At 48.7% G+C, this 14428-nt stretch overlaps 1 protein-coding gene across 1 annotated transcript; it reads left to right on the top strand.

The window, feature by feature from the left end:
* The first annotated feature begins 10797 nt into the window (after positions 1 to 10797).
* Positions 10798 to 13938, top strand: FAM43A (family with sequence similarity 43 member A). Its single transcript, XM_010959286.3, has one exon. It carries the CDS (start codon positions 11738 to 11740, stop codon positions 13016 to 13018), a length of 1281 nt encoding a protein of 426 aa, XP_010957588.1. The 5' UTR covers positions 10798 to 11737; the 3' UTR covers positions 13019 to 13938.
* Positions 13939 to 14428: the final 490 nt, after the last annotated feature.

Raw genomic sequence — 14428 nt, 5'->3', positions numbered from 1 at the left:
TGACGTATGAGCGAGCCCAAGTAGTAAAGGCCCGAAGTTGAAGGGAAACAGAAAGATTTGCCTCAAATTTCCACTTATATATCTCACATTTGCCACTACTATAGAAAAGAAATGTAAAATGGTCTGGGAAGGTAGTTTCTACGTATATATTCCCAAGAATATCTCAAATTTAGATAATGTGATCAAATCAAAAGAATGGTACCTTCCAAATTTGTGCGTCGGTCTTTAGCGTCCGGGGTGGTACTAGGTGACCTGGAAAATGTGGCCGTCCTTGTTCGCGCCCCTAGCCCCGCCTCCTGGCTGCCTTCGCCAGAAGAGGGCGGAGACCGGGGTGAAGGGTGTTCCCGCTGCGCTAGAGGGCGTTGCTTCCTGGCGTTAGGTTTTCCGCCCGAGTTCTGAGGTGTGGCCTGTCGGCTGTCAAGCCCAGCAACTGAACAGCTTTTTGTTTACTTAGTCTTCCCTAGCTGCGAATTGGAGAGAAGAGTCCCTGCCAGGATGGGAGTTCGGAATGGAAGGAGTTTGGCAAGGTTGCAAGGAAAGCCAAAGGGATCTGACTTAAATGCTTTTTAAAAAATAATAATTAAAAAATATTAAAAGTTCCACCTAGAATTGTATTTAAATTTCCTGTGAATTAAAATAATGAGAAAACAGTGATTGGGCTCCACTTTCTGCAGCCTGGCTTTTGTTCCTCACTTTATTGTTAGGTTTCCCTATAATGGGAATATAAAAAGTCGGCTAGAGGTGTGTGGGTGTTGGGCGTCTTACCTCCATTCTCATTATTCAGGAGAACCACCTCAAGGTTGCGATGCTCAGAAAGGAATTAGCTTGCCCAAGTCAGAGATGGAACATATTCGGAGTCAGGCATCAAACCCAAGTGTCCTCACCGTTTTATTCGTTCCTGCGGAAATGGGAGAATGAGGGTTGTTGGCAAGTATTTTATAACCCAGTTATTCTCCAACTTGGATGGGCATGTCAAGCCTCTGGGAATCTGGCTAACATGCAGATTCTAATTGACAAGGTAGGGTGGGGCTGGCGCTCCGTACTTATAACACATTTCTAGGTGATGCTGATGATGCTGGTCTGGCCCACAGGCCACTCTGAGTAGCAAGAGAAGTCCACTCTATTCTGGTGAAGATGAAGGCATTGGAGTGGACTGGCTAAAAGTCAGTTACAGCAAGTTTGGGTCAGGTAGAGTTGGGACCTTTATCACTCACCCAGCTCTGGTTTCCCTGCAGAGCCACGCTGTGTGCTACACCCTACTGCTGACTCTTACTGAATTGGAGTGAATTTTTGGAAACACCCAAAGGATTGCTGACAAGCCATGTAGTAGTTGGCAAGGCTTTGGGAAGGCAGTGCTCACAGATTAGCCAAGGAATATATCAGAACATGGTTTTCCCCATTTCTCAACTTAGAAACAGTGTATCTTAAAAAAAAAAACCAAACCTGAACATAATCTCTAGATGTAAGAAATGGAGAAAACCCATGAAAGAGAATGAGCCAGCAGTTCCTGGCATTTTCTTGGAGCTGAGTGGTTAAAGATAAAACTAACTCATAAAGTAAGATTAAATGAATTTTATATTTTAGTGATATAAAGAAACCTGGCATCTCATTCCTAGAGCTCAGTCAGAAACTTAGGACTTCACCATCATTTCTTTTTCCAGGTATTTTGTCACTTTCAGAGATTTAGGGAAGACACTTTGGATTTCTATTGTCATTCTTCTTGTGGGCTCCAAAAAATCTTGACCAAATCAAAAGTGATAATTTGATCAGGATGGGTGGGGCATCAAAAAGACACTGACGAAGTAAGATTAAACTTTAATGGGAGCAACATTCTTTGCTGACAAATAAGTAAAGCATAAATAATTCTATTTCCCGCAAGATGCTCCTCAAATCTAGTATTAAAAAAGAACTAACAGAGCCTCAGTTTTCTTATCTGGTTAATGTGGATAGCCTCAGTTTTCTTATCTGGTTAATGTGGATAATACTAGTTCCTGTCCTGCAGAGGTAGCAAGTGAGATAATTCTGCAAGATCATTGCCTAGTACTTTGTGGGGTACCCATTTTCACAACTGAACAATTTTTTCCCCAACAACTGGACAATGCAGGTGAGAATCCAGATGTACACTTGGCCCATTTTGAGGGATTATGAGGCTAGCTCAGTGAGAAAGGCAAGGAGGAGGAAGGGGGATTGAGGATGCCCATGAGACAAGATCATGGGATCCAGATTCAGAGGGACAAAGTGAGATGAGGGGCAAGTGATGAGGGTGGTGGTGAAGGGTGGGGCTAGGTGCTGGCTGCTTGCCCCGAGTGAGGGGGTTGCAAAGATGAGTCAGCCCAGTCCTCGCCCTCTAACTGCAGAAGCCGTTCCACCTACACACTTCAGGGAACAACACAACCCAGCCAAACTCCCCACATCTCTTGGTCATGACAGTGGAAGTGCTTATCCATCAGGCTTGTATCTGTCAGACTGGTCAGGTCCTCCTGATTCCCCACATAGCTGAGACCTTCTGTTGAAGCCAAGATTCTCTGAATAGCTGACCGCTGGAGGAGGTTGCACTGATTTGGGGATTGGAAGCCTCATATTCAGCTTCCAAATAGCAACACGGAGTGTTCCTCATTCATGATGTTGCATGATACTTGATTTACTGTGATTCAACAAATGGTTTTTCAAGCCCCAAAAACCCACACCCAGGAAAGAATCTTCAGTAGTTTTCTGCTCTCCAACTCCACACTGCTATGCCTATGGGCCCCACGTCTCTCTGGGGAGGGAGAACAGTGAGTGGGTGGGTTTCTGTTTTGGTTTTCTTTTCACTCCTTGGCCAACAATGTGTCGGGTGGCAGAAAAATTGTTCCAAGGTAAGCTTGCAGCCCTGCCCCTCCCTCTCTCCCATTTTCTACACCACCTTCTTCCACATTAAAGCAGTTTGCACAAGGCTGAGAGTTGTGAAAATGGAAGTCTGGCAGTCTCCGCAGTGTCACTGAATCAGTGGGGAAACTCCCTTTGATTATCTGCGATTCTCAGTTTATCCCTGTTGAAGCGGGTGGATGTGCACATGTACGCGAGTTTCAGCAGTTCAGCAGCCCTTTCTCTGTGGTGATCATAAATGATTAATTTGAGTCACTTCAATCAAACATTGCTTGCTTACTTGCTTGTGTAAGTTATTGCGTGGGCAACGAAACGTGTCAAGGACATCTTGTTTTGGGGTAGAGGCTACAGGATCCTACATATGCTGTGTTTGAACCTATGCATTCCCCCCCAAATTTTGTAGTTATTTGTGGGATATCTGGGGTCTTTGATTCACAGATGACTTTGAAATTATTTTTTTTTCCTCACAACAGTCAAGTGAGAAAGGGCACTGTTACTTTTCTGAACATTCAGTTGCAGAAATTGAGACCTAATAAAGTTCAGGGAAGAAAAGAAGGCTTCAAGGAGAATTAACAATCACCAGCTCTGAAATCTGCCGATGGAAAGTGCCAGGTTTTTCTCATTCATTCATTCATCGCTTGGCTCTGGGGATTCAGCATTGGACAGACTCCCTGCCCCCTGAGTGAGTGATCGATCATCCTGCAACAGGGATTTGTTCAAGGCTGAATAGCTCAAGGCAGTGCTGGACCCGTGAACAACACAGCCAGTTAGACTCTAACCCACTGGGAGGGCCTTCTGACCATTGGGACTTTACTTTTTGTCTCTTAACTGTGGCCCCTCCCCTTAAATCACTCTAATAAATGCATTAATGATGTTAGCATTTCAACTTGGATGGTGAGGGAATGAGGAAAAGGTGAAGGAAGTGTGACTAGTCTCAGGAGAAGGCGTGGAGGGCCGTTTCTATTTATGTGAAAGACTGCCATGGGGACAGGAGAGAAGATTGTTCTGAGTAGACACAAGGCAAGCTGAACTAGAATAAATAGGGAGAAACTAAAGAGTCTTGATTTTAGGCTCTTTTAAAAAAATTATATTTTTAGTGTCTTTTTAAAAAACATTTTTCTCTTAATAGAGGTACTGGGGATTGAACCCAGGACCTCATGCATGCTGAGCATGGGCTCTGCCACTGAGCTATACACCCCCACCAGGTTCAATCAGTAAAGCCTGAAGCCCACCCCCTCCAGGAAGAGGTCCCTGGTCTTGCCCTGTTCAGCTAGAACGTCTTTTTCCCTCTGCGGCCCCAGAACACTTTGTTAAGCTCAGCCTCCCCTATCTCAGATCAAACCCATTTAGCCCTATGTTTTACCCCCTCCAGCAGACCAGAAGCACTTCCTCTGAAGCAATGAATACTGGATTATACCTCCTGAAGGGTGAGACCATGTGCATCCACCCAGCACTCAGTGGGGAGAGGCCAGCGCAGTTAAAGTGTGTGATTGAACAGCAGATAACTTTGCCAGCTCTTTGCACAGCCTAGCTAAAGATTTGTCAGGCCCAGGTGCCCACAGAGAAGTTCAAAACCAAGAGACAAACTGAAACGCACATTGCATCATATCCTCTCTACCCTCCATTTGAAAATCTCTAAGTAATTACCACACACTTTTGACTTTACTTGTGCTTCTTTATACTATTTCCTGAGAAATAAGAACTGTCACAGCTCTCCTTGTTTTGGGAGTGAAAACCCCAGGGAGGTCGAGGTTTCCTGGGCAGAGCAGAGGAGCCTAGTGGGCCACCAGACTCTTGTGGACCTGGGTGAGCTCTCCACCACTAGGGGGACCAAAATCCCATCGTGTAGATCCCATGACAGTCACACTTGCCTTTAACCTCTTTGGTGGCATGAAAGCCAATACAAGGGGACTTTTCATCAAGGGGCCCAGTGAGTGGCAGCTCACCAGGAGACATATGTTTGATTGATGAGGGCAGCTTCTGCCCAGTCCACCCAATGAACCCCTGAGCCCCTAAACACAGCCCTTCATCGAAGGGAGAGAACATAAAATGTGTGTTCCACACATTCATGTGTTGCAAAGCCTTCGTCTTTATGTTTAGCTGAAGGAAAGTGCCTGAATTGAGAGTCAGGCCCCATGGAATCTAATCTTGGCTTGGCCCCTAAGTAACTGTATGGAAAATGAGTGTACTCTGAGGGTTTCAACTTCCTGTCTGTAAAACTGAGGGGTTGACTAGATTATCCTGAAGGACCCTTCCAGGTCTGCCGGTCTGTGCATATATGAAAACAGACATACAGTTAACAACCATCCCACAAACATTTATTGTATACTGATGGAGTGGCCAGCCTTGTGCTAGGAGCTGAGGACGGAAAGATGAATTAAATAAAACCACTGCTCAGAGTCTAGTGAGGGAGGCAGAGAGTTAAAGACAGCGCTGAGGTGGAGATGCACACAAGGGGCAATGGAGAAGAGTAAGAGATCTTGGAACATGTTCCTGGAGAGGATGGTACCCGAGCTGGCTCTTTAAAAATGAGTCAGGGTCAGCCAAGGGACATGGCAGGAGGAAGCCATTCCAGTTAGATGGAACCACACAAACAACCACAAGAAGACAAGAAATAGTCTCACGAGCACAGAAAAGCACAGGCTATCGCTGGAGAATAAATGATGAGGCCAGGAGAGGTGACTAGTGAGGCTGCAGAGGTGGACAGCGGTCAGACTCGGACAATCTCATGTGTTGTACTCAAAGCTGGGGCTGTAACCTGTGGTTGATGGGAAGCCACGATGTGGTTACAATGGGAAGAAGTACAAGGTCAGCTCTGTGGTTTGGTAACAGTGTGGAGAATGGATTTGAGGGGGGCAGGCAGAGAGACACTTTTGAGCCCAGAGGAAAGAGGTGGGAATGGGTGTTGATGTGGCTAAGTGACTGGGTTCACTGGGGTTGTCATCCAGTTAATGTTTTTCTAACTATCTCAGTTTTTTTCTTGTTGTTGTTTTGTTTTGTTTTTTAGGGAACACCAGGTCCTCTGCTTGGCTCTGATGGGGAGTGGGTGGCTTTGGGAAGTGGTGAGGATTCAGGGTGCTCATCGAGGGGAGTGGCAGAGGAACAGACAGCTGGATGGAAGGTGTATTCCTGCTGTAACAAATTATCACAAACTTGACTTAAAGCAACATAAATTTACAATTTAGAGGTTAGAAGTCCACCACAGGACCGACTGAGCAAAAATCAAGGTGTTGGTAGGGCCTATTTGTTTAGAAATTCCAGGGGAGAATTTGTCTGTGCCTTTCCCAGCTTCTGGAGGCTGCCGGTATCCTTTGGCCCGTGGCCCCTTCCTCCATCTTCAAAGTCAGCAAGGGAGAGTGGAGTCCGTCTCACATTATACCACTCTGACTCTCTCTTCTGCCTCTTTTCATTAACAAAAAATTTGACGTGAGATTTGTATAACATAAAAGTAACCTTGTTAAAGGGAGCAACTGAGTGGTATTTAGTATGTTTACAATATTGTGCAACCACCATCTCCATCTAGTTCCAAAACCTTTTCATCACCCCAGAAGGAAAGCCCATACCCATTAAGGACTTGCTCCCTCTTCCTCCAACCCTCCAGCGCCTGGAAACCAGCAACCTGTGTTCTTCATTATAGATTCACCCGTTCCAGGTGGTTCATATACATGGACTCATACAGTATGTGACCTTTTGTGTCTTACCTCTTTCACTTAAGCGTGATGTTTTTGAGGTCTTCATGTTCACTTTTAAGGACCCTGGTGATTACATCAAGCCCGTCTGGATAATTCAGGAGATTCTCCCTTCTCAAGGTCAGCTGTTTAGCAAACTTAATTCCATCTACAACCTCCCTTCCCCTTTGCCAGGTACTATAACATATTCACAGGTTCTTGGGATTAGGATATAAATGTATTTTGGGGGGTCATAATTCTGCTGCTCATAGGAGGGGTCAGAGTGTGTCAAGGCTTATACTCAGTGGTCCAGCTCCAGGAGCAGAGCACAGAGACTGTGGTAGTGGTCCAGGGATGAGGGGGATGTGGTGCACAGGAATTGTGGACCTGATGCTCACCCATAAGGTCTTGGATGGGGAGGAGGGCAAGGGTAAGAGGCTAGGGAGAAGTTGATAGTGTGAAAAATGAAGCGGGCTAGGGCAGGGCTCCTCTACCTTTACTATCTGGTCAATCATGGAGGAGTTTAGGCATGTAGACTCCCAGCCCCCAACTCCAGAAATTCTGATTTAGGGGTGGGATTCCTTACTCTGTAAGGAATACTGATGCAGATCCTGGAGGTCTTGAGGAGGTTAAATAACTGATGTGATAGGAGTCAGGAAAGAAGAGGGCTAGAAGGAGTCCTCAAATCTGCTGAAGGCATTCCCACCTTGGGACCTTCACATTGGCTGTGCCTTTTGCCTAGTGCAAAGCTGTCCATATGTATAGTCTGAAATGTTTTAGTAGCCACATTAAAGACAAGGAAACAGGCACAATTAATTTTAATAATATATTCTATTAACTTAATACAGCCAAAATATTATCTTTCAATTTACCATAAAATTATTGAGATATTTTACATTTTTAAAATCTTACTAAGTCTTTAAAATCCGGAATGGATTTCATGCTTGCATCACATCTCAATTTGGACCAAGTCCATTTCAAGTGCTCATTAGACACATGTGGCCAGTGACTAGCCTGTTGGCTGGCACAGGCTGGAAAGCTCTCCTGTCATATCTTTGCCCGGCTGACTTCATCTCATCCAGGTTTCTGCCCGGAGATGCCTTCCCTCACTATGCTGTCTAAATTGGCTACTTTCCACTCCCAACACTGCTTTCTTTTCTTTAGAGATTTATCACTGTCTGATTTTTATTAGTTATTTGTTTGCTTATTATCTGCCTCCCCATAGGATAGAAATCCCATGAGGGCAAAGACCTGTCTGTCTTCTTTGGTACAGGATCCCCAGCAACTGTATCACATCCACAGTAGACGCTCAACAAATATTTGGTGAATGACTTTAAAGGTCCTGGATACATCATCTGTCATCTCTGAAGCCAGTGTTCATTCAATAGGATGTTGGGGGAAGGGGAGCCAAGGGGGAGGGGTATTATGCAAGAAATAAGTTAGGAGACAGCCAGTAAGAAAGCTGCCTGTGAGCTAAAAGGCTGACTCTCAGATGTTACATTAGACGCTGGGTTTCTTTCCAGCTGTGACCTGACTGTGTATGTAACTGCTGGCTTATCTGGTTGTACGAGAAACCATCTCACCAAGTGTCATTCCTTCCTGACACCAGTAGATGGGGCAGTGTCATAAAAAACAACTGCAGTCAGTCTGCGGTCCCATGCAGTTTCTAAGCCCTTTCCAGCCAACTTTACTGAGGTCTATTCTGGAACTGCTGTGATCTCAGATCTGTGGTCTGGACTCATCAGTGGTGCTGCCGGCTTTCCCAGTTGACAGAATGCAGCCTCAGCTGCAACGTGTGCTTTCCAAGGGGGTGACCAGCTTCTCCACAAGGTGTGGTGGGCCCCAGAGGCTGGCCCAGACCCAGGACTCCAGGAGACAGCCTGGTACGCACCCCCCTCCCGCCACCATTCTCATGTCTTTGAGTACAAGGACAGAGTGTAACTCCCACACTGGAGTGTTCACATTTGCTTAAACTCTTCTGTCTTCCTCAGGTTGAAAGAAGTCTTATTAAGAAGGTAGTCCAGGTATGGCAGAAACCCATCCACAGGAACAGCTCTGTGGGCCTGTGCATCTGGGGCTGACACTCTCGCTCCTCTGATAAGCCTGGCCCACCAGTGGAGTCTTCCCTGCTGCTGTGGTCCACTAGTTTCCCTGTCACCTGTCACTGCATGAAGCCCAAGCACGTGCCTCTTGCAGAGGCTGAGACCAGCCCTAGCTCCCATCCCTGGTCCCTCCTCTTTCTTCCTCCCCAAACCCTTCTGACCCTTGGACCTCCAAGTAATTTGGAAATATTAACTGCTTGAACATGACGTCAAATTTTGTAGAGTTTAGACTTTGAGATTATGGACCAGCTAAAAGTCACAGCACAGGTTAATTTGATGTGATTTTTATTAGATTTTGTTTGTTTGTTTGGAGCATATGCCATCTACTGCATTGCCATTGCAAGATATTCCAGAAATGTGAGCAGAAGAAGAATTAACCTCAGTCTAAATGGCCTATTATAGTCCTAGTCAGCTCATTCCAATACAGTGTCTCCACTAACCCATCAGCAGCTGAGGAGTAAGGCATTATAGCTCTGGTCTAATGGCACTCTGGGGCCAGCCAACCATCAAAAGGACATTCTTTCCTTCAGAGACTAGGAGAGGGGAAAGGTTGATCAGGAAACTTCCTTGTTTGATCAGGAAATTTTCTTATTTCATTGTTACAATCATTAAATGCCGTCTTCAACTGCACATTTGCATCCATTTTTATATTTTATAATCTTTCTCTTCTCTATATCTGGAAAGCCCCTTAATTCTTCCCTGCTTGGCAAAACCCTCTTCGTTCTACAAACATCACCACTTCTGTGGAAACTGCTCTGATTTTCTTAGTCACAAAGAACCTTTATTCCAGCTTCTCATAGTACTTTAGGTCTTTCTCAGGGCATTTAGCCACTCTGTCTTCTTGTTCACATCCATATTTCATACATTCATTCAACAATTAAGTAGTGCCCATTTGTATCAGGCCCTGGGGGATATAGGATGCTCTCATAGAATCTACATTCCAGTGGAAGCCCAGCATTGGGTGGAGTTTACATCCTTCACTGGAATGGGAGCTTCTGGGAGACAGGAATTGGGTCTGCTCCCAGCTCAGGGCCTGGTACCCAAAGGTACTCAGGAAAGTTAGTTAAATTGAAACTCAGCACCCATGACTCTGAGACTTTGATGTAGGGTCTCATCTGGACATATCACACATTCCAGCTTGAAGTGTTTTTGCTTTGACTGAGCAGACCACAGAGGCAAGCCAGTTATTCCAAGAGCCCAGAAATGAGTTAACAAGCCAAAGGTCAAGCTGGTCAGATGATTAAAGCAACATTGTCCAGCTGACACAAGAGAAGAGAATGATTAGTGCTAATCATTCCTGGTAGTGGGTGGCTAGGCATTATTTGACACAAATAAAAAAATGTCATTTGAATTTTTACTAGGAATTCTTATCCATAATGTGACAATGCTGTAATAAAATTGAATGACTGGCTTGCGAAGTAAACTGAGTTCTAACCACACACAAGCATTACTTAGAAATTGTATACATCTCAGAAAACTGCTCTACCTTGAGACCTGACCCAAGAAGGGGACACTACTGGGGGTTCGGAGCTGGAAGCACCTTTTTAAAATCAACTATATACTACAGTGTTCCCTCCAATCGTCTTATTACCACTCATTTCTCTTTTCACTTCCTGCTCTTTACCTGTGGAGAAATGGCTCCAAGGTAGTGAAAGATAAGTCTCGGGGTGTGTTTGCTCTTCTTTATTTTCTTTAATAGAATAAAATTCTGAAAAAGAAAAAAAAAACAGCACCCAGTTATTCTCAGAAAGCTATCACACACGGAAAGAATCACTATTTCTCCAACCTTTTTGCATATTAAATTATAGTTTAAATCCCACCTTCCACCACCTCCCCCAGAAGTTTCGATAGAGACATACATTTATTCAGTGAGGTTGCAATTCAGCCTGGGGGTGGAGTATCAGAATTCAAGTGGCTTTTCCCGCGGGGTAACCCCAGGTCTTGGCGATTTCTGTAGATAAAAGAGATGCTGGTAAATTTGGGATGTATTTGCCAGATTGAATCGGTCTCCTCTTTCCCTAGACCAGTGGCTGCAATCTGATCTCTTTAAGAGACCAAGAATCCGTGGGGCGTCGGAGCCTGAAACGGATCCTCTTCTCCACTCCTCCCCTATCCCCGCTCGGCGAATGGTTCGCGCCGGCCTATATTTACCCGAGATCTTCCTCTCGGACAGCAAGGATGTGAAGCTGGCGAGGTGGCTACCGCTCGCGACACCGGAGGGGGCGCGCTGCAAAGGCGGGCAGCGGAGCGAGGGGATCGCGGGAGTGGAGTCGGACACCCTCCAGAGGGAAGAAATGAGGTAGTGACAGTCCCCGGAGCCGACCATGCGCGCGCCCGGCCCTCGGAGCCTCGCGTTGCCCTGGCCGAGCCAGCCTGGACCGTGAACCGGCCAAGCCCGAGTCCCCGGTGTCCTGCCGGAGCGAAGATGCAGTGAGCCACGGCGGGACTGCTGCGCGGGGCCCGCCGCGGCCAGCCGGACCCACCAACTGAGCGCACTTGGGGCAAGCAGCTGATTCTGGGACTCTTTCAGCCGAGGGGCTCTCTGCCTCCAGCACTCCTTGGAGGTGGGGAGCATTGGCCCCTGGGCACACTCGGCGGTTGAGTTTCCGCCGTTTGTGGCCCTATCCCCGGGGACTGTGTGAGTGTGAGAGGAGGGCCCTTTTCATCTTCGCCGAGGAGTTCCTGCGTATTCTCGCACCATCCCGGCTGCTTTTGCTGGGGCTCCCTCATTTATTTGCACGCGCTCATCTCTTTTTCTAAAGATATTTTCCGCTCCACTCTTGCGCTGTCTTTCTCATTTTGTTTGCCCTCGTCCTGCCCACGCTGGGGTAAATCTATGTGCGCCTTTTCTCCCACCTCCTACTCTAGCAGTTAAATATTTTCTTCTCTTTTAAAATTCTACCCCTACCTCTTTCGGCAGGGTTCCGGAGCACTATACACCCCTTACTCCCCCGCCCCTACTCCCTCCGACTGGGCCACTCCCAGCAGAGTTTTATTTTTCAGTCTTGCCCGGGCCGAGCCCGGCCAGGGCGGGTGGCTCAGCCGGGTTCGCACCCGGCCCTCGGCCGCCGCCTCCCAGCTGCGCGGGGGCGCCCTCCGGAGATGCTGCCGTGGAAGAAGCACAAGTTCGAGCTGTTGGCCGAGGCGCCGCCACGGCAGGCGTCCAAGCCCAAGGGCTACGCGGTGAGCCTGCACTACTCCGCGCTCAGCTCGCTGGCGCGGGCGTGCCCCGAAGGCGCGCTCAGCCGGGTGGGCAGCATGTTCCGCTCGAAGCGCAAGAAGCTGCACATCACTAGTGAGGACCCCACTTACACTGTGCTCTACTTGGGCAATGCCACCACCATCCAGGCGCGCGGCGACGGCTGCACCGACCTAGCGGTGGGCAAGATCTGGAGCAAGAGCGAGGCGGGCCGTCAGGGCACCAAGATGAAGCTGACTGTGAGTGCGCAGGGTATCCGCATGGTGCACGCCGAGGAGCGCGCGCTGCGCCGCCCGGGCCACCTCTACCTGCTGCACCGCGTTACCTACTGCGTGGCGGACGCGCGGCTGCCCAAGGTCTTCGCCTGGGTGTACCGGCACGAGCTCAAGCACAAGGCGGTAATGCTGAGGTGCCACGCGGTGCTGGTGTCCAAGCCCGAGAAGGCGCAGGCTATGGCCCTGCTGCTCTACCAGACGTCTGCCAATGCTCTAGCGGAGTTTAAACGGCTCAAGCGGCGGGACGACGCGCGTCACCAGCAGCAGGAGCTGGTGGGCGCGCACACCATCCCGCTAGTGCCGCTGCGCAAGCTGCTTCTGCACGGACCCTGCTGCTACAAGCCGCCGGTGGAGCGCAGCCGCAGCGCGCCCAAGCTCGGCTCCATCACCGAGGACCTGCTTGGCGAACAGCAGGAGCAGGAGCAGGAGCTGCAGGAGGAAGAGGAAGAGGAGCACACCGAGGGCTGCCCGGAGGAGGAGAAGGATCGAGCCAGAGAAGGAGTCACGGCTGAGCATGAGGCCGAGGAGGAGCAGCGGGCGCTGGTGGTGACCATGCACTTCGAATGCGGGGACTTGCTGGACACGCTGGAGGGTGGCCGCGAGGAGGCGCTGGGGGGCGGAGGGGTCTCCCATGGCCCTGAGGCTGGACCGCCGCCTCTGCTGCTGGGTAGCGCCTCCGACATGAAGGCCGAATTGTCGCAGCTTATTAACGATCTGGGAGAGCTCAGCTTCGGCAACGACGTGCGCAGCCTACAGGCCGACTTGCGGGTGACTCGCCTTCTGTCGGGCGAGAGTACCGGCAGCGAGAGCTCCATCGAAGGCGGGGGCCCGGACGCCACCACTGCCAGCGCTGGAGACCCGTCGGGCTCTAACGACTGCGCCAGCCTAGACGAGCTCCACTCGGGCTGAGCTCCCACCAAAGTCCAGTGCGCGCCCCTAGCGCCCCAACGTGACCCCCACCCGTCTCTCCACCACCTCCTTACCGCCCTCATCCCCCAGGAAAGGGGAAATGGGACACTTGAGGCCCAGACACCCGCCTCCCCTCTCTACATTTGGCTCTGTTTGAAGCGGGGCCCCGATTGCACGCGGAAATATGCGGAGATGTGCAGGGGCGGGGGAACCCTACAAAGAAGGGGAAAGAGGCAGCACTCTGGGGTCGGGGGAAGGGAAGGGCCGCTGGTGTTAGCAAAGCCCGGCAGGCGTGAGGTGCCTGCCGGCCAGTTTCCTGTTTGTGGAGCAGCTGGGGCCTGAGGAGGAGGGGTTAACTTCCTCCCCGTCCCCCAGCTGGGAGCGGCCTAGCTCTGTCATTGACATGTCATTTAAAAAAAGAAAGAAGAATTTGCTCTCACAATGTTTGAGGCTTTAATGCCAACCTCCTAGCCCCCAATCTTTTTGGTGCAAGAGCTTGAGTTGTTTACCTCAGAATCAGACCCCTGAAATTCCTGCCAAATTCCTCAAATAACTGTTTAGGGGGGGAGGGGGAGAAAAAAGTTGCATTTTGTTTACAGTTAAAGACATCTATTATCTTAAAAAGGAGTTTTCTTTTAGAAACACACACACCTTCCTCCTGCTCAAAAGGTCTCACTCCATGATACTGTGTAAAATATTTTTGCACTGTTGTGAAGTATTTTTGACATTTTTTTGTACATAACTGTGTTCTCAGAGTTGAATGTTTATATCTTTTGCTGTGCAAAAGGGACATGTAAAATGCTGTTCAGTTGTATATACAGAAATGTGTATAAAACATTTTGTTATTTTTTAAGAGTAGCACTGCTCTGGTTCTGTTTGCACGCCAGTGGGGAGAGAATAAAGAGGAAAATTGAACAGAACAGGTGAGCGTCTAGAACTGCGTCAGAAAATGCTTGGCTGTGGGGGCGCTGGGGGAGAGGGTGTGAGCATGGCTGGGATGGTGTGGGAGGACAGGCTCTGGCCTTTGCGGAGGTGATGAGCGAAGGGGGACTCACTTTATGCATAGTCTGGGGCCTTTCTGGTCGTTTGCAACTCTGGGTCCTCAGCTGGGCCCGTATTCTTCACTTTTTCAGTTGTGTGAGTGTGGGCTTTTTCTGGCCTCTTTGAGTTAATTCTTGGAGATGCCGGGTGAGTTCTGTGCCTCATTCCCAGACTTGTGAGGTTACTTAAGGAGGGGTGACTTTCAAGGGCTTCTGAGGTTTTACCACCTCTTTCTGTGGTTCACTTTTTCCTTCACAAACAGCTCAAGGAGCTTTAAAGACGAACTTGAGACCTAAAGGAAGTTCCTGTGGGGCTCTCTGAGGAGTGAGATGATCTCTGTTTCTACTGGGAGGAAAATCAAGGAGAGAG

Source organism: Camelus bactrianus, chromosome 1, assembly GCF_048773025.1.
Source record: "Camelus bactrianus isolate YW-2024 breed Bactrian camel chromosome 1, ASM4877302v1, whole genome shotgun sequence".
Taxonomy (NCBI): Eukaryota; Metazoa; Chordata; class Mammalia; order Artiodactyla; family Camelidae; genus Camelus; species Camelus bactrianus.
This window is presented reverse-complemented; position numbering and strand designations above follow the sequence as displayed.